Source organism: Narcine bancroftii, chromosome 7, assembly GCF_036971445.1.
Source record: "Narcine bancroftii isolate sNarBan1 chromosome 7, sNarBan1.hap1, whole genome shotgun sequence".
NCBI classification, from domain to species: Eukaryota; Metazoa; Chordata; class Chondrichthyes; order Torpediniformes; family Narcinidae; genus Narcine; species Narcine bancroftii.
Window position 1 is genome coordinate 35,901,741 of NC_091475.1, and position 23,547 is coordinate 35,925,287.

Genomic DNA, 23,547 nt, shown 5'->3' on the forward strand with positions numbered 1-23,547 from the left:
CCCACAGATCTCATTTGGCAACTGATTCCTTTGTGTTTCTGACTAATTGAATACCACTGCTTGACTTGCAAGGTTACACAACAAAAGGAGTCCCTGCTAAGGGTTTTTTTAAAATATAACCTTTCACCCAAAACCTTTACAAACACCAAGCACAATAATGGGTCCTTCCAGCTGAGAAAATTGGCCAAAATACTCCATGAAATTCCAGGAAGCCATCAGAGACATCTTGGGGAAGAAGAGAATGAAGAGTAGAAATGTTCCTTTAAAATAGGAATGACAAACACATAACACATTAAATATTTCCCTTTGCACTTCACAGTTGTCTTTTATGTCATTGAGACTATTTATTTGTGCGAGAGAATTGTTTTCTGATTTCAGTGGGTTTACACGTTAGTCAGATGTTTCTTGGTTCTCCAACCCAGCCTTAGATAGATTTGGGTGTGCTTTGGACATATTCCAATGTGTGAGTAATACTAAATGTTACTGGCAATTGGGCTGGAATTTGCTGGAAATGGGTGTGCTATTCATGCTGTAATTAGTAGGCAAATTGCTTCTCAATTTATATCCTTTCAGATCCATTCATTCTATTTTTTTTCTGTCTGATAACTAGTTTTCAATCCAGGCCAACACTAAATCCAACAGAACTTGGAGGAAACTTCAGCCAAAGGATGATCTCAATAGGAGAGCCAGATCATGTTCTTTCAACAAGGCTTGTGTGGGCTGAGTAAATTGTCCAAATTAATGCAGTATTTCAGCTTGTGAAGGGTGTATTCAAGAAATGTCTGCCCTTTACAATGTCAGGTGTCTGATACAATATGTCTGCAGATATTCTGCTTGGAAGGATCCAGAAAATTGCTAGTATCCCAATGGTTAAAGTGTTTATTGCCTAATCCTAAAAATGTCTTGAGTCCTTCTGAGGGCTTCATGCTAATATAGTTAACACTCAGCAGCTTGCTACTCATTGGTGGTGTTTTGACCTTTGATTCAAACTGTATTGGAGTTGAATTGAGCTCCAGGCTCTGAATCATGTAAATCCTTAAGTGCAGCAATGGGGGAGGCCCCACCTGTCCCCTGGATGGACACTAGAGAGCTCTGTGACATTGTTGAGAGGAAGAGCACTTCTCTCAGCAGCCAAAGTACAACATTGATCACTTAGCCAACACTATCGAAATAGGCCATCTGATCTGTAACATGCAACTGGTTGCAGGGACTTGCTGTTCACATCTTCTCTGCTCTGCTGCCCACATCACAACCATAATAATGTTCTGAATGCGCAAGTGGATGTAGAAATATGTTTATCCTTTCTGCCTCTCAAAGTTCTGGTGGTGATAGAGGTAGTCACTTTTTGATGTACCTAGAGGTTGATGCCAAATATGCATGTCAGCCAACTCAGAACCCAAGGCCACATATTTTGTGGTTTCCTGAAGAAGAGGAGAATTCTGGAGCATCCTGAATGTAAAGCTCTTGGAAACTATCTCTGGAATGAGAAATCCATTTAAGCATTTTTGAAAAATGAAGCAGTTAGATAACGTTGATGAGTTTGAAATTCTTCCTGCTGAACACTCTATCGATCTGTTTCTCTTGCCAACCCGGTATGGGTGTGTCGTGGGTTTCGGAGAAAAGAATAAACTTCAACAATATTGTGGTGCTAATGAGCTTATTATTCTTTTTATATTTAGGATCTGGGGATAACGAAAGTGGGCCACATGAAGCGAATTCTCCAGGGAATTAAGGATCTTGGCAAAAACACTTCCGTGCCAGAAGTGTAGTGGCTCTGGTGCTATCTCAGAAAGTCGCGGAGCACTGTTTGGGCTTCCCTAAGGAGTTCCGCAACTGTATGATATTCTGCAGGCTCTCTGCTCAGCAGGATTTGTGACCTCGCAGCCGCCACTGGGTCCAATGTTCAGGTGTATGCTTCAATCAATGTGTTCTTTTCTAACCTTAAATTGTCGCGAGTTTTACTGAGGGTTGTGTGCCAGTGCAATTAACCCTCTACAGCCATTTTAGATCGTTAACGTGACAAGTCCTAATATGCATTGGTAAAGGTGGGTTTACATTGAACTGCATAACCCTCCTGGAAACAAGGATGCTGCAAAATGGTAAATACAGGTGCAAAATATTTCAGGACTTCCTTCTGCGAGGGCCGTAGATCCAAAAAACGGCTTGTTTTTTCCCCATTTCATATCAATTTAATGCAGACAATTCTCTCTATTGCTTAAGAAGGCAGAATTGATTTGTACCCTCTACATTTTTTTGGAGTGGGCCCAATATCAGTGTTTCTTGACCTGTGAATATGGATTGTGGAACATATCACTTGTGGCCAAGGAGTCTAATTTAGACAGAAATAGGAAACACATGGAGTGTTGGCATGCATGTAGATTCTCCCGCATGGTGTGCCTGCTTGAACTCTTTCTAGGTTGCATGACATATGCCTGATGCTTTTTAAAAGAGAAACACTTGAACAAGTTTTATATTTGTTTAATAGTCTGTAACTTATTACTACTGAAGTGTTTGTTAATGAGAAGTTGTTTCTGCTGCTCTGTGTTAAACCTTGCATGAGCACATTTCTTTGAGAAGGACTGGTTCACAGGAGTTATGTGTGCTGCCTTATCCAGATACCAACATACTTCCTCGTTTTAGGGTCTGGATGATGTACAGGAGCAGTGATGACAGGGTAGCACTCATCAAGAAGGTTGAAGTGATGAATGTATATTTTCCGTAGTGTGTCTGTGTGCATGGGTTCATGTGTAAAGATTCACTGGCCATACATGATTTTGGAATTTAATGGGCAAGAAAAGCAATTATTGCATTTTTGACCTTGGCAGGCACATAGACCCACCCCTCTTCTGCAAGGTGGCTTGAGTTGTCCCACATTTCCAGGTGCACAACAGCTATTTAGATATCCAAGTTTTCTGTGCCTGTCTTCGTTTCTACCTGACGAATGGCCCAGGACTAAACTGTTGGTTACCCTTCACTTCCTATGGATGCTGCTTGGCCTACTGAGTTTCTCCAGCTTGCTTGTGAATTGCACTCAATCCTAATATCTGCAAATGTTCTTGTTTAACAAGTTCCCTGTGAACCTATGCTAGGTAATAAAATGGAATTGAAATATTTAGGAAAAAACACATGGAGGCCTGTGCACATTTGTGCAGTTGGAACGCCTCAGCACAGAAAGTGACCTTTCAGCCCATCATACCAGTGCTATTTATTTGATAGGACTATCCAAATGCTTCATTTTTACATATATATATATATATATATATACATTCAACACCAGATTTGAAGGTTCTGTTGTACCTGTTCCTTCTGCCCTTTCAGCCAGTTCATCATTGAACTACACTTGGCTTTGTTTGAGAGAATTCCCTCATCTTTCCCCTTTTTTTTTAGTTGAATTCAAAATAATATAAGCATATTAAATTTTCCAACTGGATTCTGACTTTAATCATTATTCTTCATGTTATTATTATGTTTAAACCTCCTCAGTATGTTTTTTTTAATTCTTCCACATAACTCAGTTCCAACTCTCCCACTTCATTTAATGTACCTGTCTGAGCAGACTGCTTGTTCAGGTCCAGTCTCAAATGAGCACACCCTTCCTCATGGTCAATCCTATGATGGCCAAATCCATTGATTTAAACCACCAACTTTGGTTGCCTTCTCCAGCAGAACAAAATGAGTTATAGCCATTTGACCTTGCACCCCAGTTCAGGTGTATCTTCCAATAAAACCTCTTGACTCTACCAAGTAACTTTCACAAATTTAACTTGTATCATACTCCACATTAAATTTCACCCTGCTATTTCTAATACAACAGCTGAAATTTAAAATTCCATCCTTTAAGTACTTTCACTTCTCCCTATCTTTATAACATCTTCTATTAGTATTGTACCCTCCCTATTCTGTTGATTTATGCCTCCTGTTTATCTCATCATGAACAATGTACCCTCAATAGGTCTACAACCACTCTGTTTCTCTTCCCACAGGTGTAGTCTGGCTTGCTGAGTATTTTTTCAACATTTTCTGATTTGGATTTTAGATTTACAGTTTTTTTTATTTTCAACAATCAGGGTCCTAGTCTCTGAAATTGCCTTCCACTCCCCTTCTTCTAATATTTGTATTAAAACTCAAGATCAGGCCTCCGATAAGCTTTCTTTTGGTCAGAGCTTTATTCTTACATATCCCTGTTGCACCTGTAAAGCATTTTATATGTCAATGATACTGCAGTCTTATCTATTATATATATTTCCACAAATGTACAGTAAGGTCATCTTGCAATACTGGCTTTAGAATTCCATTACATTTCTTTACTTAGAAGGGCAGAACTTTAAACGTGGCCCATTAGGTGAGCGACATAACAGGGGTCTGAGGGACCAAGCCCTGGAGTCTTTAATGTGAACCAGCATGCAGAGTGGACAACTTGTTTTGCAATAAGAGTAACAAATCCTTCTTGTGATATTGATTCATCTTATCACAATTACATTGTGCTTTAACATTTAAAGTATGCAGTTGACCTGCATGACTATATTTAATAAGATGTGCTGCTCTCTTTAATAAGTGTTGTACTTTGAATACAACATTAGATAGTTTATATATAAAGGACAATAGGAAGCTGGATCAAGATGAACGTTGGTCCTTAATAATGAATCATTTATACTCGCCCATCTTCCAAATCTCTTCCCCATGATTGAATTCTAAATACTCAGACTGGCATGTTGTAAACTTGTTCCATTTTTTCATATGTCCTGCACTATTTGACAAGAGATCTCATTCTATTCTTACAATATGTCGTGCAAAGCAAATGCCTCATGCTACACAAAGTGTCTCTTGCTCCTGGTGCTCTTTACCATCAGCAGGTTATGGTGTTGATAAGGTATAGGGCTATCGATTCCCAGGAGCAACTGGATTCTTCCAGCCAAAGTCATGGTAATGAAGAATGAGCTGTACATCCCATGACACTGAAACTTTCAGAAGAGTCGGGGCAAAAATTGGGAGGAGGGAGAAGGGTAGGTTTGATTTGTAACAATAAGCCTAAGTAGCTCTGAATGAGTGTGAATATTGCAAACTAAAAATGCATGATGTGCTCATGTTTATAGATTGAATAAGGACAGGATAGCAATCAGCTGTCATAACACTGTGGTCCAAGAACCTGTCAGCTCTTAAATTAATGCTTAATGTGCGATTAGTATTCACTTGGGTGATGTATTGTCAAGAGAACTTTAACCTAATATGATTTTCTTCTCTTAAAAAAAAGATAAAGGAAATTCACTGGAACAGTTACATTGAATAAAGGCATTTGCCTGCAATAAGTATTTCTGAAATTCAATAAGAATTCCAAGTTTACCATACAAAGCTCTACAGTGGATTGTTAATCTTGCAGTCTACAAGTCATTTATAGTTGGATAATGAGCATCCAAGTATTGTGGAGAGATGTAGACAAAACAGCCTGGATTTTAACTGACAGCATCTTCTTCATTTCAGTGGGAAAATCTAGCTGTTGCTGTCAGCAGTTTGCCACTGGCTGCATTTTGGAGCCAGGTTTTAGTGCAGAAGCGCAACTTGCTCCTTACACCTGGATTCACTGAAGAATCCAGCACTGGGTGACAGGCAGTGGCCACTCACAGTTTGAATAGAAGGGAGACCCTCGGGTCTGATTTTTTTAGATTAAAAAAGACATTTTGGCTAAATTGTTGGTTAAGCTTACTATTTTTAATCTTTCTAAGAATCTTCTTTCAACCTAATGGATTGTTGATTTATATCATTTGAAATGCTTGTGAATCTTTACATGTGTGGGAGTATTTTGGCCATTTTTTTTAAGGTGCCTTCAGCTTTTATTGTGTTTTTTTTTAAAGCTTTTAAAATATTGAGAAATATTTCTTAAGCATTCAGAAGTGTTTTGACAGGGCTTGAACAAGGATTTCCACGTTGCCATTTGTTAGAGCTAATTTTGTGGGCAAGGCTTGTTTTAACTCTGCCATTTACCCCACCACAGTGCACAATCTCTTTCTGCTTCAAGGTCTTGCCACCAAGGATTCTACTGAATAGATTCCGGTGGTTCTGACCAGGAAAATCAGCAGGAGTATGATTTTTATTTTTTCAGATGCTATCATTGAGCTGATTTGTGCGGATTCTGCAGAGTGCAGAACCCAGGACTCTTATCACAAACAGCTGTCACTAGGTTGCTGGACAGACAAGTAACTGAGAAAATTATAAATGGCTCCTTTCTCCTTCCCTCAGTAGTTGTCCAGTCCTGCATTTCTTCACTAGCCAACCCAAGCTTCTGCATCTCCTGGATGCAGTTAATTCCACCTGACTAAACAAAATTATGTCAAGGACAAGGTAGGAAACGGGCAATTAAAGAAGGTGGAGCAAAAATCTTTTGCAAGCTTGACATCTACAGGTTGCCCTGCAAAGAAAATTATAAAGTTAGTATGAGCATTGACCCAAGCAAATACTGGGATCTAATTTCAAAGTTTCATGTGAGTTTGATGTCATGTACAGCATTTGTACTTGTGCAACCAAACAGGGACATGCAATACACTAACTGCAATAGTAAAAATTTTAATGACCACAAAAGCAAGACAGTAAAGAGATAATAAATATCAATGATCAGTTATATAGATATTACCAGTTGCAGTTCATGCAAGGAATAAAAAGGTGATCTAGACAGGGTTAGTTTGGGTTAGAACAGTAAGGATAGCTTCAAGAGCCTGATGTCCCAACCTTCTCTGCCATCTGGTCTTCAACTCCAATTGTGTTTTGCCTAGTGGATTTCTTTCAAGGTTTCCCAGGTTTTACCCTCTGGTCAGCCAGGTATTTACACATGGGAAAAATCAGAATTTTTCCACACATCAGCAACAAAAAAGCTAATCATAATGTTATGCTGTGAGTGATTGAACATAACCCTAAGCGTTCCTACTCAGACTGGATGAAGATGAGTGTGATTGAATAACAAAGGATGCTCAAAGGAAAGACGTCACTTGGATACACCTTAATTTACTGGGTTGAATGAGTGTAATATTGGAAATAAAGGTTACAGCGTCATAGTCTTCCAATTCTCCTTGTATGAAAGCAATGCCAGAGGGCTAGAGTATTACCATCTGCTCAAAAAAGGAAGGAAAGATGAACTCTAGGCCAACCACTCTAACATTGGTGAGGAGTCAGCTTTCAGAGAGTATAATCCGAGGCAAAATTAATGTTCATATATCACATAAATTGTGATCTTCAGTGAAATAAGAGAGGGATAATGCACTAATGCACTTATTGCTGTATATATAGACTTTCAGAAAGTATCTCATAGATTTGTTAGTGAAATTCAAGAGCACATAACTAAAAGGACAGCGATAATGTGGGTACTAAAGTTGTCTGAAGAAATCAGAAAGCAGTACTGATTGGTTCTTCATCACCAGTCCTTGAACTGATATTGAAACCACTGCTTGTTTTGATATAGACTTGAGTGTACAGGGCATAATTTCAGTTTGCAGATGATCCCAAAGTGGGCAATATTGTCACTGGCAGCAGACCAATCAGATCACCATCAGTCTATAATCCCAGGTTTAAAGACAAATAGATTTTCAAAGAATGGAGCAATTAAGGGTGATGGGGAACAGGCAAGTGGACCTGGGTCCACAACCAGATCAACTATGATTTTATTGAGTGGCTCAACGGGCCAGATGGCCATTCCGGTTCCTATTGCTTATGTTCTTAAGTTCAGAGGAAATGATCAGAAAAGTTGATGACAGTTAATGTTGAGAAATTTGGTGAGGAGAGAGAATATAGTGGAAATTACATTTTAAAGTGAATGCAGGAAGAGTTGAGAGATTCACACAAACGAATCTTTGAAGTTGGCAGTTGTTCAGAGGCTATTTATAAAAAACATACAGGATTGTTAGATTAATAAGGATCAAAAGCAAACAAATTATGGCAAATCTAAATCCTTGGGTGAAATTCAGCTGAAATATAATGTTTGATTCTGGGTACTTGAAAAATAATTTATTAAAATAGTGCCATTAAAATGATTAAAAGATCATTTACTCGGAATATTCAAATTTATATGGGATTTTCATAGATTATAAAACTAGCAAAGGGAAACGGGTGTGTTGCCAGTGCTGGACCCTGGAACTCCTCTTTGTGTGTGCAGGAGAGTCACAGTGGGCAATCCATATTATCTTTCAATTGCTTTCTAATAAAGTTGAACACCCACTTTAAAATTAAGGGGTTTAATAGCAGGGGTTTTGCTTTCATATTTTGACTTTGTTAGAATGTCTTGTTCTATTTCTAAGTAAAAAATTATGAGGAACTTGGTGCAAGATTGTTTAAGTGCCCGCATGATAAAACTAACCAGAGGTAGCGTTCACAACAGAATGAGAAAAGGAAATCATTTTATGCCTTTTATGATCTTAGGATATCCCAAAATGCTTTAAAACCAGTCAAGTACTTCGTGAGGTCTACTCACTTTTGGAGGAAAGGAAGAAGTCAATTTGTGCACAGTGTAGTGGCACATGTGGATATGACAAAACTAGCTAGTTCCATTGTTCTGGTTGAAAGATAAGTATTGGCCAAATCATCTGAAATCTTCAAAATGCTGCCATAAGATTTAACATTCATGTGAGATGGAAAAGAGTTTAATTTCAAGTCTGATCGGAAAGGCTGCATCTCTAATGGAGCGCTATTCCCTTAGTCCTGCCTTGAAAATTTCAATCAGGATTATGTTTCCCAAGGCGGGATTTGAACCCACAAGTTTGTTTCAGAGGTAAGCGTGCCACCTAGAGCCTAACTATACTATCGGACTCCACAATGTCTGTTGGAGCCTCTTTTAAATACTTGGGGTAAAGCAAGGGGCAAAATATTGTAAATTTTTTGCTTATGTTGTAAACAGACACAAAATGTCAGATATTAGTGTTGCTCAGTTTTAATCACCTGAACCACATAATATCCTGTTGTTAGCAAGGTAGTCTTCCTAAAACAAGTTGCTTAAAAAGTTTGTTGCAGCAGGAGTGGCTGCTGTTTGATGCAGTGATCCTTAGAACTTGTTTGATGAACTTACCCAGTAATTGACCCAGTATTATGTTGTTTAAAAGGTGTGGTTAAGATGTATCTAAAGTAGATAAAGTGAAGCGGTAGGCAGCAAGTTTATAAAAGGAGTGCCATCACCATTATTTCTAAATGGACACCATTTTGAAACCTACTTCTCCATGAAGCTGAATAAACTGCTATTGCCCCAGGCAATATGAGATCTTTTGTCACCTGACTGGACAAGACAGCTAAACACTGAAGGTGCTGAATGGGGTGTGCTTATGCAAATATAACTTGTTGCTGAATCTGTGGAGGAGTAAAAAAAAGGTCCCAATTCTGGAATCCAAATTTTTCTGTTCCAGATGTGAGTTGAAGATGGTCATGAAATAGTAACATATTCATAACTAAATCCTGAGGGGAAAAAAGGACATTTCTGCACTGAATTTTCATACTGTACAGTATATTATAGAGCTGTACCTAAAATATTCTCCATCAAATTTGTTCATATCTGCACCAATAAGTCATTTTTTTACTATTCTATGCAGTCACATTGAAGAATTAAGCCTTATTACTAAAGTAATTTTTACCTGATTTCCCAAGGAGCAGAAGTAAGATTTTTGCTTCCTCAGGAAGGGAAATGAGAAGCAACAATAATGTGATCTTTTATACACTAATTAGATGTCAACCTTCCCAACCATTGGCCAACTCTCTGCTGCAAAGGTTGGTCAGTGTGTGGGAACTGGGAACATTAAAACAGAACCCAGCTCAGAAATATTGCACTGTACTAAAAATGACAAGAGAAGACAACGTCATGAGGAATTTATAATATACCGTGGACAAATTCCCGTTTGTCGTGATTTCTATCACCAGTGACCAGACGTCTCTTGAGTTTACCTGAAGTGGGGAGTGATTGACACAGCTGCTTCTTCAGTGTGTTTACAGGCAAAATGTGCCTGTTAAATCAAAAGTCTTGCTTTATGATCTTTAATGGGCTTATGTTGCACTAATACAACTTACCACTGTAATGAGTAGACATATCTGTAAATGTACCTTCTCCTGCCTGGGATCTATTTTGTATGGATTATCCATTCTCCTTAGTGCAGCCTCCTTTGATACTTGTAAATCTATTAAATTGTGCTGGTATTTGTGATTGTGAAACATAAAAAAAAGGTGACTTTGTTATTTTCTAAGACAAACCGTTTTCTAGTTCTATTTATGGTTGCCCTAAAATTTCTAGGCTACATTGGTGTTACTAAATCATTCCTTACTTCTGCAGCATGAGCAGGACTACACTTCCAAGCCTCACCTGACCAGGAGGCTGTTTTATACATTCCTGAACAATATTTTTAAAAAAAATCCTGTCAGTGGTTTATTAAGGCATGAAATAGTGTGTTGAGAATTTTCAGAGACATTTGTGCTAACGTCAGTTAAAGGAGAAAGGGAAAGCCTGAGATATTGAGATAAAACGTGCTAAAGGTGTACAATATTATTGAGATAACATTGGCCACCCTATGATTTCAGTTTCTATCCTAACAAATCTTTCACTTTTATTACCTGATGGGAAATTTATGCAAATATTATATTCCCACATCAACTGAATGCAACATTTTACCTTGCTCAAGTTAGTGCCACCCTCTCGACCTTGGCTCAGCCAGTCCACATCAAAGTTTTCAATCTGGCAATGAACCTATGAGGAGAAGGATTACTTTCCACGTCTGGATAAACAGAATCCTGACGTGGGAATTGATTAATAGCTTTCTTTGCAGGCTTTAAAACATGGTGATGAGTTTCCGCATGATTCCAATGCTCCTATCACCAAGATACATCCTTGTTTGAATTGTTCCTTTCTATATCCTGATTGCTGTGTTTAGCTTGTTGCTGTTCTTTGATATTTGCTTCAAAGAGAACATCATCAACACCAGATATTGAACTGCCTCTATGATGTTGAATTTGTGGACTAATTTTGCTTTGGAAATGAGTAAAGCTTTAAACTGCCCAATGCTCTCCTAGTGTCATTTAAAAGCCAACCCATAGGCAACAATTTGTCTTGATGTACTCTGATAAATATAAGGCAAAAGTGAAATGTCTTTGTTTACATACCGTTTACAACAGCACAGTTTTATTTTTAATATACAAATTTGGAGTATTTATTGCATACTGTTTGGGGAACTAAAGATGTTTTATGTAATTCACCCTTTGAATATAATGTTACATTTACATATAGATATTTGGGTGATTTATTTATGTAGTTGGTAATTTTATGACTACTAGAATGGATTTTGTTTTCTGTGCCTTTTAAGTTTAAATGCATGGTTGAATATTTATTATTTAGGAAGTTTCTCAGATGTGTATTTTTGTATATTGCTAGAATTGGTGGTTCATTTTTGTTGTACATTATGAGCTGCCTTAGGGAAAGGCAGTCTGTAAGATCTTCCTGACATAACTAAATTACTCAATAAATCCAAATGCATTCACTGCTCTATTTGTGTTCATTTATACTTATTCTGTTAATTCTCTACCTCAAGAGCCTGTATCCCTTGAGTCATTAGGTATATCTTGGATTGACTTAGATTTCTTTGGACTATACAGGAATCAAAAATTATGGAGATCAAATGGAAAAGTGAAGCCTGTTGATTGGCAGAGCAGGCGAGTTCAGCTTTTGATTTTAGATCTGACATTCTCCAACAGAATCCATTTCTTTGTCCTGGTTATGCTGTTTGAAACTACGGAGACCATAATAACTGGAGCTTTCCCTCTCCCACCAAGCTCCTTTATATTCCAAGGAGATGTCCTTAATCCTGGCACAAAACAGGCAGCAAAGCCTTCACCACTTGTACTCTTAGCTGCAGAGAACCATCTCTATCCCCCCCCCCCCCCAAAGTGTCTAGTCTTCTATTACTCATGCATTTGTGTTTCCTACCTTAATTTGAACTCTCCCTTTCCTGCACCCCTTTTCTCATCTTTGCTGCAGTTCCTGCTCCCCGTCTTCAATCTTTACCTTCACCTACAGTACCTGTCACTTCTCACCTATTGTATAAGAGGAAGAGCTGTGGCTCCTCTAGTGCAACTTCCAATATCCCTGTACTGGTCTTATTCTCAGGAAAAAAAAACCTCTATTTGGTGCACAAACCAGATTCATGGTACTTAACCTGAGGCTTGCAGTAACAAAATTAAAGTTAAAAGTTCCTGATGCATCATTATGTCTGAAGCTCATCGATCTGAGTTCCTTGAAATGCAAACACTTACTGCTGACACCCCCACTGAGATCAGGGTTCTCCAGCAGGACCCATGTACTGTATTCACAAGACATTGCATTCCTTGCGTTGACAGTCAAATGTAATTCCTAATTTTCTCATCTAATTATGTATTAATTATAATTTAGTCATGTTGATAAATCTGCCATAAAAATCTTAATTACACATAGGTTCTTTGTACTATTGGTGAGATCGGCTTCTGTTCATTTCATTGCCTTCTCACAGGGTGGAGTAAACCGAGAGTGGAGACTGAGACTCAGCTGTCAGAACTTGAAGCTCCTTGCCAACACTCACCTCCCCGCCCACGGCTGTCAAAGGCAACATTCTTCTTTTTAAATGTCTCTGATATTCAAAAACATTAAAACGGTCAAATAATTACATTTTTAATTAAGAACTAAAGTAAAATAGATTGAAATAATTAGACTCCAGGGTAGGAGAGTCTGTATAGTTGAAGAGTAGGAGAGCAGTAGAAACCACGGAGGGGAAGCATTGAGGGAGGAACTCGCAGATCTCTCAGTAAAAGAGATGGAAAACTTTGTCCAAGTCATCACACCTTGAAGAGACTTTGCAATGGGGTAGTAAACACACAGGAGACTGCAGAAACTGGAATCAGAATCAGAATTTATTGTCATGAACAAGTCACAAAATTCGTTGTTTTGCAGCAGCATCAAAATGTAAATATTTATATAAATCAAATAGTTCAAGTAAAAGACAAAGTGAGGGAGTGACCATGGTTCATTGCCCATTCAGAAATCTGATGGCAGAGCGGAAGAAGCTGTCCTTGTGCCACTGAGTGCTTGTCTTCAGGTTCCTGTACCTTTTTCTCAATGATACCAGAGTGAAAAGGACATGCCCTGGGTAGTGGGATAGAGGTTGCTTTCTGAAGACACTGCCTCTTGTAGATGTCCTTGAGGAATTCTTCCCACTCGAACAGCGAGTTTCTCCAGCAGATGGGTTGTTGCTTCAGATACAAGTATCTACAATCTCCTGTATTTCTAAAACTCGGTGTAAGGTTAGAGGGGAACAATTTGAAAGGGTTTGGAGGAGCAATTTTTTTCATGCAGAGGGCAGGTTCAAATCCACGCTATATGTAAGGTGTTTGTATATTCTCTCCATATCTACGTGGTTTTCCTCTGGGTGCTCCAGTTTCCTACCACCATTCAAAATGTACCGGAGATTATAGGTCAATTGGGTGTAATTGGGCAACACGGGCTCGAGGGCCGTAAAGGCCTGTTACCATGCAGTATGTCTACATTTATAAATTATAATTTGGACAGGTACATGGAAAGGATTAAAGGGATATGGCCAAGCACATGCAAAAGAGATGAACTCAGATGGGGAACTTGGTCAGTCGGGATGAGTTGGGCCAGAGGGCCTGTTTCCATGCCCTTCAGCTCCAAGATGCTATAAAAATAAATAAATATTCAGTGAAACAGAGATAACCAAAAAACTGCTAAAAGTCAGAAGGCCCACTTAGCATGGCGTTAAAGGGATATTGAACAGCCAAGGCTGAATAGGTAGCAATTCCTTACAGTGGATGATTGAGCCCATATATTTCCAATGACTTTGATCACACTTGCAAGGTTATTGAACTCTCTGTGGCACTGCACATAAACTTCCAAAGCTTTACCTCTGGCATTGGCTCCTCCTTAATGTTCAATGAACTTTGAGGGCGTTATGCCCTCCTGTAAAGCAGAACTGCACAAAAATCCTTCAGAGCCTCTAACAAAGCCATCAACAGACAGTTCACAATGGACTAACACACATTGTATTCACAAGCCTCCCAAAGGGAAATTCTGTTAAGAGGGTGCTACTCAAGAGGTTTTGCACTCACTACAAGTTGTAGCTATGGCTTGACTTATTACATCAGTTGAAAGACGCACCTACAACTTTACAGAATCCTCTTGGTACACTCAGTAGTAGGTTGGGAATTGAATATATTTTTGAGTGTATCTTCTTTCACCTTTCTCCTTAAGCATGGCAAATTTCTACTTTTCTGCCTGATTTAGTTTGTGATGGTGTGTACATTTATTCCATTGTTTAAGCAGCGAAGACAAAGTTGTCTCAGATGCAACAGTTCCATGAACACTCAGAAGGCAGGCAGTATCTATAAAAGAATTAATTATTCTTTGAAGTATCCCTGGAGCATTTTTCATTCCAAATGGCATGACATTGTATTCATACAGTCCAGTTGTTACAAATGCAGAAATCTCTTTACCCCTATCTGTTAAAGGAACACACCAATAACTTTTCAACAAGTCAACTGAGGGAGAAGACTCGGGCCCTCAGCTTTTATTGGAGGCGGGCCACCCTGAGCAGTCCAGGGAGGTCCCCCACCATCATGACAGTGTTCCACCACAGTTGCATTGCAGTAAACATGAATCCTTAGCAGGCTTCCTCAGGTAACTTGGTGTGGTTTTTAACCACCTTACTTATGAGGCATGTGGATTTCACACAGCTCTCCAAAATTCTGTGACGAGAGATTCACATTCAAATTTAGTTTTTCCCAAGAAGGGGTCTGCCAGAACCATTCTCAAACACAGAGCATGTGGTGTCTCTGTGTATCCTTCTTGACTGCTCCAAGCTGAACTCTCTGCTTCACAGCTGGGTTCTCCTCCTGTTCTCGAAAGTTCCAAGCAAAATTAATATATTTCTCTCTCTCTTATCTCAATATTTCCTCCCTTCTCACTCTCTCTCCGTGCACAGCTCAACCTTGGTGAGTCAGCACTGAGCTGTACCACAATGTTAAACAGTTCCTTGCAGAAATCCATCCTTTATAATGACAGTCCTTGGTCCAAAAGTTAGTTCATTATCCATAATACATGACACCATAATATTTGGGACATAGCAATGGTATGTATAATAAAGAAGTCATGTTCAGTACTTTGTAGCATATCCCTTGCCTGCTATGACTGCTTGAAGTCTGAAATTCATAAACATCAACAGGTGCTGAGTGTCTTCTCTGGAGATACTCTGCCAGACTTCGACTGCAGCCATCTTCAGCTCCTGCTTGTCCCTTTGTTTCCTCTTCAGCACATGGAAGGCATGCTCAATTGGATTTAGATTGGGTGATTGACTTGGCCATTCAAGAGTTTTCTGGTTTTTAGCTTTGAAATCTCCTTTGTTGCTTTAGCATTATGTTTGGGTTCATTGTCTTGCTGTAGGATGAAGCGCCGTCCAACAAGTTTGGAGATATTTGCACAAACTTGAGGAGATGTTTCTATACATGTCAGAATTCATTTTGTTACTGCCATCAGCAGTTACATCATTAATGAAGATAAGTGCACCAGAGCCTGTGGCAGCTAAACATGACTAGGCCACAACACCCCCAACATCATGTTTAACAAATGAGGTGGTATGCTTTGGATCTTGGGCTGTTCCTTTACGCCTCCACACTTTGCTCTTGCCATCACTCTGAAACAAGTTAATCTTGGACTCATCAGTCCACAAAACCTTTGTCTAGAATTCTACAGGCTCTTTAAATACTTCTTGGCGAACTGATATTTGGCCATCCTGTTTCTGTGGCTCACTCATGATTTGCATCTTGCAGTGTAGCCTCTGTATTTCTGTTCATTGTCTTCTGTGGACTGTAATCATTAACATATCCACATTTGCCTCCTGAAGAGTGTTTCTGATATGTTCGACAGGCATTTAGGGATTTTCTTTGTTATGATGAGAATTCCGTCATCGGCAGTAGAGGTCATCGGCAGTAGAGGCTACCAATCCCTTTATGATTACTAAGCTCACCAGTACACTAATTTTTCTTGATGATGTTCCAAATAGGTTTGAGTGATGATTCTTACTGTATTATTCTTGTTTTTCAGCCTCATAATGGCTTTTTGACTTTCATTGGCACAACTCTGATCCTCATGTTGAAAAATAGCAACTACAGAATCCAAAGGTGATCAAAAGCTTAGAAGCAAGCCTAGTTCTCATATACCTGCACCACTGAAGCAATTAAATATACATGAGAAATCACAAACACCTGTGAAGCCAAATGTCGCAAATATTATGGTGCCCTGAAATGGGAGAAGTAATTTTGACATAGTCAAGTGAAATGTATACAAATAGCCTTGAATAAAATCTGGAATGTGTTCTTTAATCACTTGTGAATTGTTTGATTACGAATTTAAAATTGTGGAGGTCAAGGGCAAATAAAGGAAAAGAAGGTTTTGTCCCAAACATTATGGAAGTCTTTGTATATAATTCTGCCCCCTGTTTTTAGATACTGTTGCTGCTGTTCCACACGTTACTGAACCACAGTGCATGGGTTTGATAATGACCAAGTGAAGGGCATCTTAGCCCATGAGATTGGAGTTTATGGTAGAATGCAATTCCACTGCTGCCTTTGCATAAGGTTGGCTAAAATGTTCTGCATTATTTTAGGGCCACAAAACAATGGAAGATGTTCCCATTCTTTTTTTAAAAATATTTTATTTATAATTTTTCAAACTCAAACAGTGTCAACCATCCACAATAATAAAAACACACATTTTCCAATTCAAGCTTTACCGTCGAGTTCAATTCCCCCCCCCCACCCCCTCATTCACCTCCCTTATCCCCATTAATATATCCAGAGACAAAATTAAATAGACAATTACCTTGAAAAGAGAGACAGCAACAATAAATTAGTTCTCATACCCTATTCCATTTTACAGTGTTCCTTTACCTTCTAGACATATTAGGGACATAAGGACCAAAAAATAAAACAAAACAATTACATATAAAAAATACTTAAGAAAAAGTAAGAACAAACTCAACAAAAAGACAGAAATCATAGATTTTGTCAGAACTCCACTGCCGGCCTCCAGGTCTTTAAATTTTCGTGACTCAACCTAATTAAGATGGATGGATGGGATGGATCCCACCCCCCCAATAATGCAGGTACAGTTGCCAAATTTTAAGGAAGGTGTCATATTTCCTCCTTAAGTTAGAGGTATTTTTCTCCAGGGGTATACACCTCTGCATTTCCACATACCAGGGCGCAATACCTAGATAAGGGTCCGACTTCCAAGTAACCTTGATGCACCAGCCGCTGCCACCCCCAAAATTTTTTCCTGTCTTGGTGACACAGTAGCTGCACCAGGACCGAACAAGGTTTCTGCTCGGGGCCTGGTTTTGGATGGCGTGACCTCTCCACCTCCACCCAATATGTCTCTCCCCAGCAATTCACGGATCCAACTCTGGAAAAACTCACAGGATTCTTCCCTTCCATTAACCCCACAATTATTTCTAAGGGAGTAATTTTCCAGGGCATCCAATTTATCCCAGACACTCCCTCACCAATGTGTCCAATTCCTCTTCCACCCTACTTATTCTGTCCTCATTTGTGCCCACTCTATCCTTTAACTCTGCCATTCTCCCAGTTAGGCCTGAGAGGGCACTCTGCACCTTGTAGAGTTTTCTGCCCATGTCCTGGGCTCTTCTATCCACTGCCTGGAACAGTCTCTCTTCCATGAGACGCAAGGCCTGCAACACATCACGCAAAGAGCACTCCAAGGCCTCCTTTTCCCTTTATCTTGCTAACAAGTCCTTTCCAGACCTCCTAGCCTCATGGCTAGCTTTTTCATTATTGCCGTTGCTGCTTCTGTCATCGTTGCCACTAGCGCTTGGTGTGCCTCCTGATCCAACGCTGCATCTCCTCAAGCCCATTGCTTCCCGACTCATCTCTGTCCCCACGCTTCCCAGTCCCTTCATCCTGCTGCCGCTGCTCCTGCCACCCAACCTGGTGCTCTTGCTGTGGGAAGGGGGGGTCCAATCCTCCCAGACTCCAAGCTGCTTCATGGGGTTCCTGCCATCCATTTGCCAGTCCAAGATAGCATTACTTCCCCTCCCCGGATCAGTCTTACCTCGACCTCAAGTCTCCTGCAGTGTGGGCTGCACATTGTCCTCTACAGCAGGCCCTGTGGAGGCACTGCCATTTTCCCCATCACAAGGCACCTCAGGTTGATCTCCTGGCATCAGGGTCGATTCCTTGCTGCTCTTGCTGGCAATTTTTTGGGGGGTCATCTTGCTGCTCCTGATGTCTTCCTGCACCACCAGTGAGTATTTGACTATTATTTTGACGTTTTTCTTGGTTTATTTCCTTGTGGATCTGGGAGCTCTGGGGTTTTGCCTCCTCTCACTCTCCTCACATTACGCAACCTTTCAGATGTTCCCATTCTGAAGCAGGATTGCACCCCAAGGGCTGTGCACTTTGCAAAGATCAGAACAGACATTAGCTTCTGCAAGAGGTAAATTTATGAGAATGAAGTAATGCATGTTTATACTTCATGTTAGATCTCTCACGAATCTGTTGCCCACCAAGTCAGATGCATGCCTCCTTCAAGGCTCAACCATCTTGGTCAGGGTTGATGGTAGATCTTTTCAGGGAGCAGATGATTTCCTCAGGGAATCAGATATTTCTTTTTATCCAAGCCTCACGACCTGTGTTACCTGAACCATCTTTTTTATTTTAAATTTAAAATTTTAATTAACGGGATTTAAATTCCCCAGACGGCAGGCACTGGGATGGGATGGGATGTGCATCATTAGCCCAGGGATTTGAAACAATCTGCTGTCACTCCTTTGAGACGGGTCACCTTCTGAACTCTGCTTCTCACCCAGTCTCAGGGGGCTTCGCCATCCTCCCGGCCGTGCCTCCTGGTGGTCAAGCACGGCCGCTCCTCATTGGCCATTCAAGACCCCCGTGACCTTTGCCCTGCGCTCTGCTGCGCCCTCTCTGGCCGCGTCTGGTGACTGCGCTGGTTGGAGCCGTTCCGCGCGGCTGGTTCTTCCCAACGGCTGCCGATTGAAGGTCGGTGCTGAAATACGGGCCTGTGGTTGCCTCCCTCTGGCATGCAGCAGCTCCGCGGCGAAACGGTAAGGGCCCAGGGCAAGGGGAACCAGGGAATGACCGGGGTGTCAGGGGAGTGGGAACAGGGGCCTGGGGAAGGGATCAGAGAGGAACCCGGGAGGAGTACGGAGATCTGGATCGGGAAAGAAGCGGGGGAAGGGGAGGAGGAGGAAGGGGGTGAGGGGAGGAGGAGGAAGGGGGTGAGGGGAGGAGCAGGGGAAGGGGAGGAGGAAGGGGGTGAGGGGAGGAGCGGGGGAAGGGGAGGAGGAGGAAGAAGGGGGTGAGGGAAGGAGCAGGGGAAGGAGCAGGGGAAGGGGATGCAGGAAGGAGGAGGATGTGGGAAGGAGGAGGAGGATGTGGGAGGGAGGATGAGGGGAGGAGGAGGGAAGGAGGAGGAGGGAAGGAGGAGGAGGGAAGGAGGAGGAGGGAAGGAGGAGGAGGGAAGGAGGAGGAGGGAAGGAGGAGGAGGGAAGGAGGAGGAGGGAAGGAGGAGGAGGGAAGGAGGAGGAGGGAAGGAGGAGGAGGGAAGGAGGAGGAGGAAGGAGGAGGAGGAGGGGAGGAGGAGGAGGGGAGGAGGAGGAGGGGAGGAGGAGGGAAGGAGGAGGAGGGAAGGAGGAGGAGGGAAGGAGGAGGAGGGAAGGAGGAGGAGGAAGGGGGTGAGGGGAGGAGGAGGAAGGGGGTGAGGGGAGGAGGAGGAAGGGGGTGAGGGGAGGAGGAGGAAGGGGGTGAGGGGAGGAGCGGGGGAAGGGGGTGAGGGGAGGAGCGGGGGAAGGGGAGGAGGAAGGGGGTGAGGGGAGGAGCGGGGGAAGGGGAGGAGGAGGAAGAAGGGGGTGAGGGGGGGAGGAGGAGGAAGGGGGTGAGGGGGGGAGGAGGAGGAAGGGGGTGAGGGGGGGAGGAGGAGGAAGGGGGTGAGGGGGGGAGGAGGAGGAAGGGGGTGAGGGGGGGAGGAGGAGGAAGGGGGTGAGGGGGGAGCAGGGGAAGGGGAGGAGGAAGGGGGTGAGGGGGAGGAGGAAGGGGGTGAGGGGGAGGAGGAAGGGGGTGAGGGGGAGGAGGAAGGGGGTGAGGGGGAGGAGGAAGGGGGTGAGGGGGAGGAGGAAGGGGGTGAGGGGGGAGCAGAGGAAGGGGGTGAGGGGAGGAGCGGGGGAAGGGGAGGAGGAAGGGGGTGAGGGGAGGAGCGGGGGAAGGGGAGGAGGAGGAAGGGGGTGAGGGGAGGAGCGGGGAAGGGGAGGAGGAGGAAGGGGGTGAGGGGAGGAGCGGGGAAGGGGAGGAGGAGGAGGAAGGGGTGAAGGAAGGAGGAGGAGGAAGGGGTGAGGGAAGGAGGAGGAGGAAGGGGTGAGGGAAGGAGGAGGAGGAAGGGGTGAGGGAAGGAGGAGGAAGGGGTGAGGGAAGGAGGAGGAAGGGGTGAGGGAAGGAGGAGGAAGGGGTGAGGGAAGGAGGAGGAAGGGGTGAGGGAAGGAGGAGGAAGGGGTGAGGGAAGGAGGAGGAGGAAGGGGTGAGGGAAGGAGCAGGGGAAGGGGATGCAGGAAGGAGGAGGATGTGGGAAGGAGGAGGAGGATGTGGGAGGGAGGATGAGGGGAGGAGGAGGGAAGGAGGAGGAGGGAAGGAGGAGGAGGGAAGGAGGAGGAGGGAAGGAGGAGGAGGGAAGGAGGAGGAGGGAAGGAGGAGGAGGGAAGGAGGAGGAGGGAAGGAGGAGGAGGGAAGGAGGAGGAGGGAAGGAGGAGGAGGGAAGGAGGAGGAGGGAAGGAGGAGGAGGGGAGGAGGAGGAGGAGGGGAGGAGGAGGGGAGGAGGAGGGGAGGAGGAGGAGGAGGAGGAGGGGAGGAGGAGGGGAGGAGGAGGGGAGGAGGAGGAGGAGGGGAGGAGGAGGAGGAGGAGGAGGAGGGAGGAGGAGGGGAGGAGGAGGGGAGGAGGAGGAGGGGAGGAGGAGGGAGGGGAGGAGGAGGAGGGAAGGAGGAGGAGGAGGGAAGGAGGAGGAGGAGGGAAGGAGGAGGAGGGAAGGAGGAGGAGGGAAGGAGGAGGAGGAGGGAAGGAGGAGGAGGAGGGAAGGAGGAGGAGGAGGGAAGGAGGAGGAGGGAAGGAGGAGGAGGGAAGGAGGAGGAGGAGGGAAGGAGGAGGAGGAGGGAAGGAGGAGGAGGAGGGAAGGAGGAGGAGGAGGGGAGGAGGAGGAGGGGAGGAGGAGGAGGGAAGGAGGAGGAGGAGGGAAGGAGGAGGAGGAGGGAAGGAGGAGGAGGAGGGAAGGAGGAGGAGGAGGGAAGGAGGAGGAGGTGGGAAGGAGGAGGAGGTGGGAAGGAGGAGGAGGTGGGAAGGAGGAGGAGGGGAGGAGGAGGAGGAGGAGGGGAGGAGGAGGAGGGGAGGAGGAGGAGGAGGGGAGGAGGAGGAGGAGGGAGGAGGAGGAGGAGGAGGGGAGGAGGAGGAGGAGGGGAGGAGGAGGAGGAGGGGAGGAGGAGGAGGAGGGGAGGAGGAGGAGGAGGGGAGGAGGGGGAGGAGGAGGAGGGAAGGAACATAAAAGGGGGAACCACAGAATGACCAAAGATCAAGGGTTGACGAGGGATGGACTAGAGATCGAGGACCGGGGAAAGGCGATTAGGAAAGGACTTTGTGGACGGGAATGGATACCTGGAGCGGGGTCTGGGGATTCAGGGAAGGATTTGGTGGGGAGAGTGGGTTTAAATTTTTTACAACACAGTAGAAGCCATTGAATGCCCGGCCGCCCAATAACACAAATTAACCTATAACCCGTTCGTTTGGAGCATGAGAAAACGGAGCACCGAGAAAAACCGTACAGGTCATGGGGAGAATGTAGAAACTGGATTCTAACCCAAGTTGCTAGCACTGTAATAGAGTCGCGCCCTAACCGTGTCGGGAAAAGGGGACCAGGGACTGGGAGGGCAGGGTGAGCGAAGACCTGGGAGGGAGGGGATCAGAATCATGTCCTGATTTTCCCTTGTATTCCTTGTTTCTGCCCTCTCCCAGCTGACTTTGTGCCTGGGACTCACCCCAAACAATTCTCTTATGGTAAACTAACCACCCTCCTTCCGTCCTTATTCTCCTGTTTGCTGGTACTGTTAACTATTTGTTTTGTTCAGATGTTGCCACTTGCTCCTTAATCTACAGCCCCAACCCTCTCCTTACAAATTATTGAATCTTATTAAACTACTACACCACCTCCCATCAAAGAACACAAAGTAGGATCAGGAGTAGGCCATCTGGCCCTTTGAGCCTGCCCCATCATTTAACATAATCATGGCTGATCTGTGTTGGATCATTGTGTCAATTCCCTATCTCTCTCAGTTCCCCAATATTTCAAAACAATTAGGTAATACCTCTTTGGTGATCCAACCTCCATAATCCACTGAGGCTTTTCTATCCAATTCAGTGTTTAATTGCCACCCTAAACATGTCTCTATGTCCCCTCTTTGAGATTCTCACAGTAGTGGAAACATCTCAACAACTACATGGTCATGTTCTCTTAGGATCTTGTGTGCTCCAATAAGATCAGCCCCCATTCATCTAAACTCTGAGGAATACAGATCCAAATCCATTGATTTTCTGGACCAGGGAATTCTGGACTTGTTTGCACTTGGGATATGGGATCCTGATGCTAGGGCATGGAGGTTTGCCAAGGTTTGGTTGGGCATGGAGGTTTGCCAAGCACCAGACATGAATGGTGAAAGACAACAGAGTAAGAGAGTGAAGTGTTGTGGGATAGTAGTTGGAGAGAGAATCAAAAAGAAAGTCAGGGGCTGGGCAGATATGATGACATAAACAGGAGACATAGTTACAAGTTGAGGGGTGGTTATTAAGACTGAGTAAAAACAGTAGCTGTACAAAATGAAAATTGGTGGCTGGGAATGGAGACCAGCTGGGGAAGAGATGGAAACCGTGTGAGGAGAGGGGACAGATGGATATTTTAAAAAATAGACTGGGCAAAGTAAGAAAAATGGCAGAGAAAGGAAATGTAAATAGACTGCCAAAGGGAGAAGCACGGTGAGGGGCACATGACATAGAGGGAGAGAGGTCAGTGGAGGTGTCTATGAAGAGAAATAATGTACAGATTATGGCTCTGTAAAAAGAGACCGAGGGAAAAGGAAAGATAGACAGAGCGAGAAGAAAGGAGACAGGGAGAAGATGATGAGGGAGCCAAAATCAATTTTCTCCATTTCCCGTATCACATCCAATTAACACCTTTTGTCTGTTGGTCTGCACTCCTCCCCTTCCCTTTCTTTCCCCAGCCTTTAACTCAGATACTTGACTTTTTTCACTCACACTGGGTGGAAAGGTCAGGCCCCAAATGTTAGTATTATATTTTTACCTCCTGTGGATTTTGAGAGACCAGCTCAGTTCCTCCAGCATTTCTATGTTTTGACTACAATCACAGGATCTGCAGACTTTTTCTAAGTGTCCTTTGTGAATGTGTTCAAGTATTTGCCCAGCAACTATTCACAGGA

The 23,547-nt window shown here is 43.4% G+C and overlaps 1 protein-coding gene across 22 annotated transcripts in view; it reads left to right on the forward strand.

Moving 5' to 3' along the window:
- The window catches only part of dgkh (diacylglycerol kinase, eta), a 516,150-nt gene that overhangs the window by 376,508 nt on the left and 116,095 nt on the right, over nucleotides 1–23,547 (forward strand). For 7 of the 22 annotated variants that reach the window (XM_069889606.1, XM_069889602.1, XM_069889607.1 and 4 more), the window contains one exon: nucleotides 1,680–11,491. The exons of 3 other annotated variants lie outside the window; for them this stretch is intronic. In XM_069889606.1, coding sequence (XP_069745707.1) covers nucleotides 1,680–1,769 — 90 coding nt within the window. In that variant the 3' untranslated portion in view covers nucleotides 1,770–11,491. Of the gene's footprint in view, nucleotides 1–1,679; nucleotides 11,492–16,090; nucleotides 16,355–18,984; nucleotides 19,128–23,547 lie in introns of those variants that run through there. 12 more of the 22 variants (XM_069889595.1, XM_069889596.1, XM_069889597.1 and 9 more) reach the window with 4 other exon arrangements.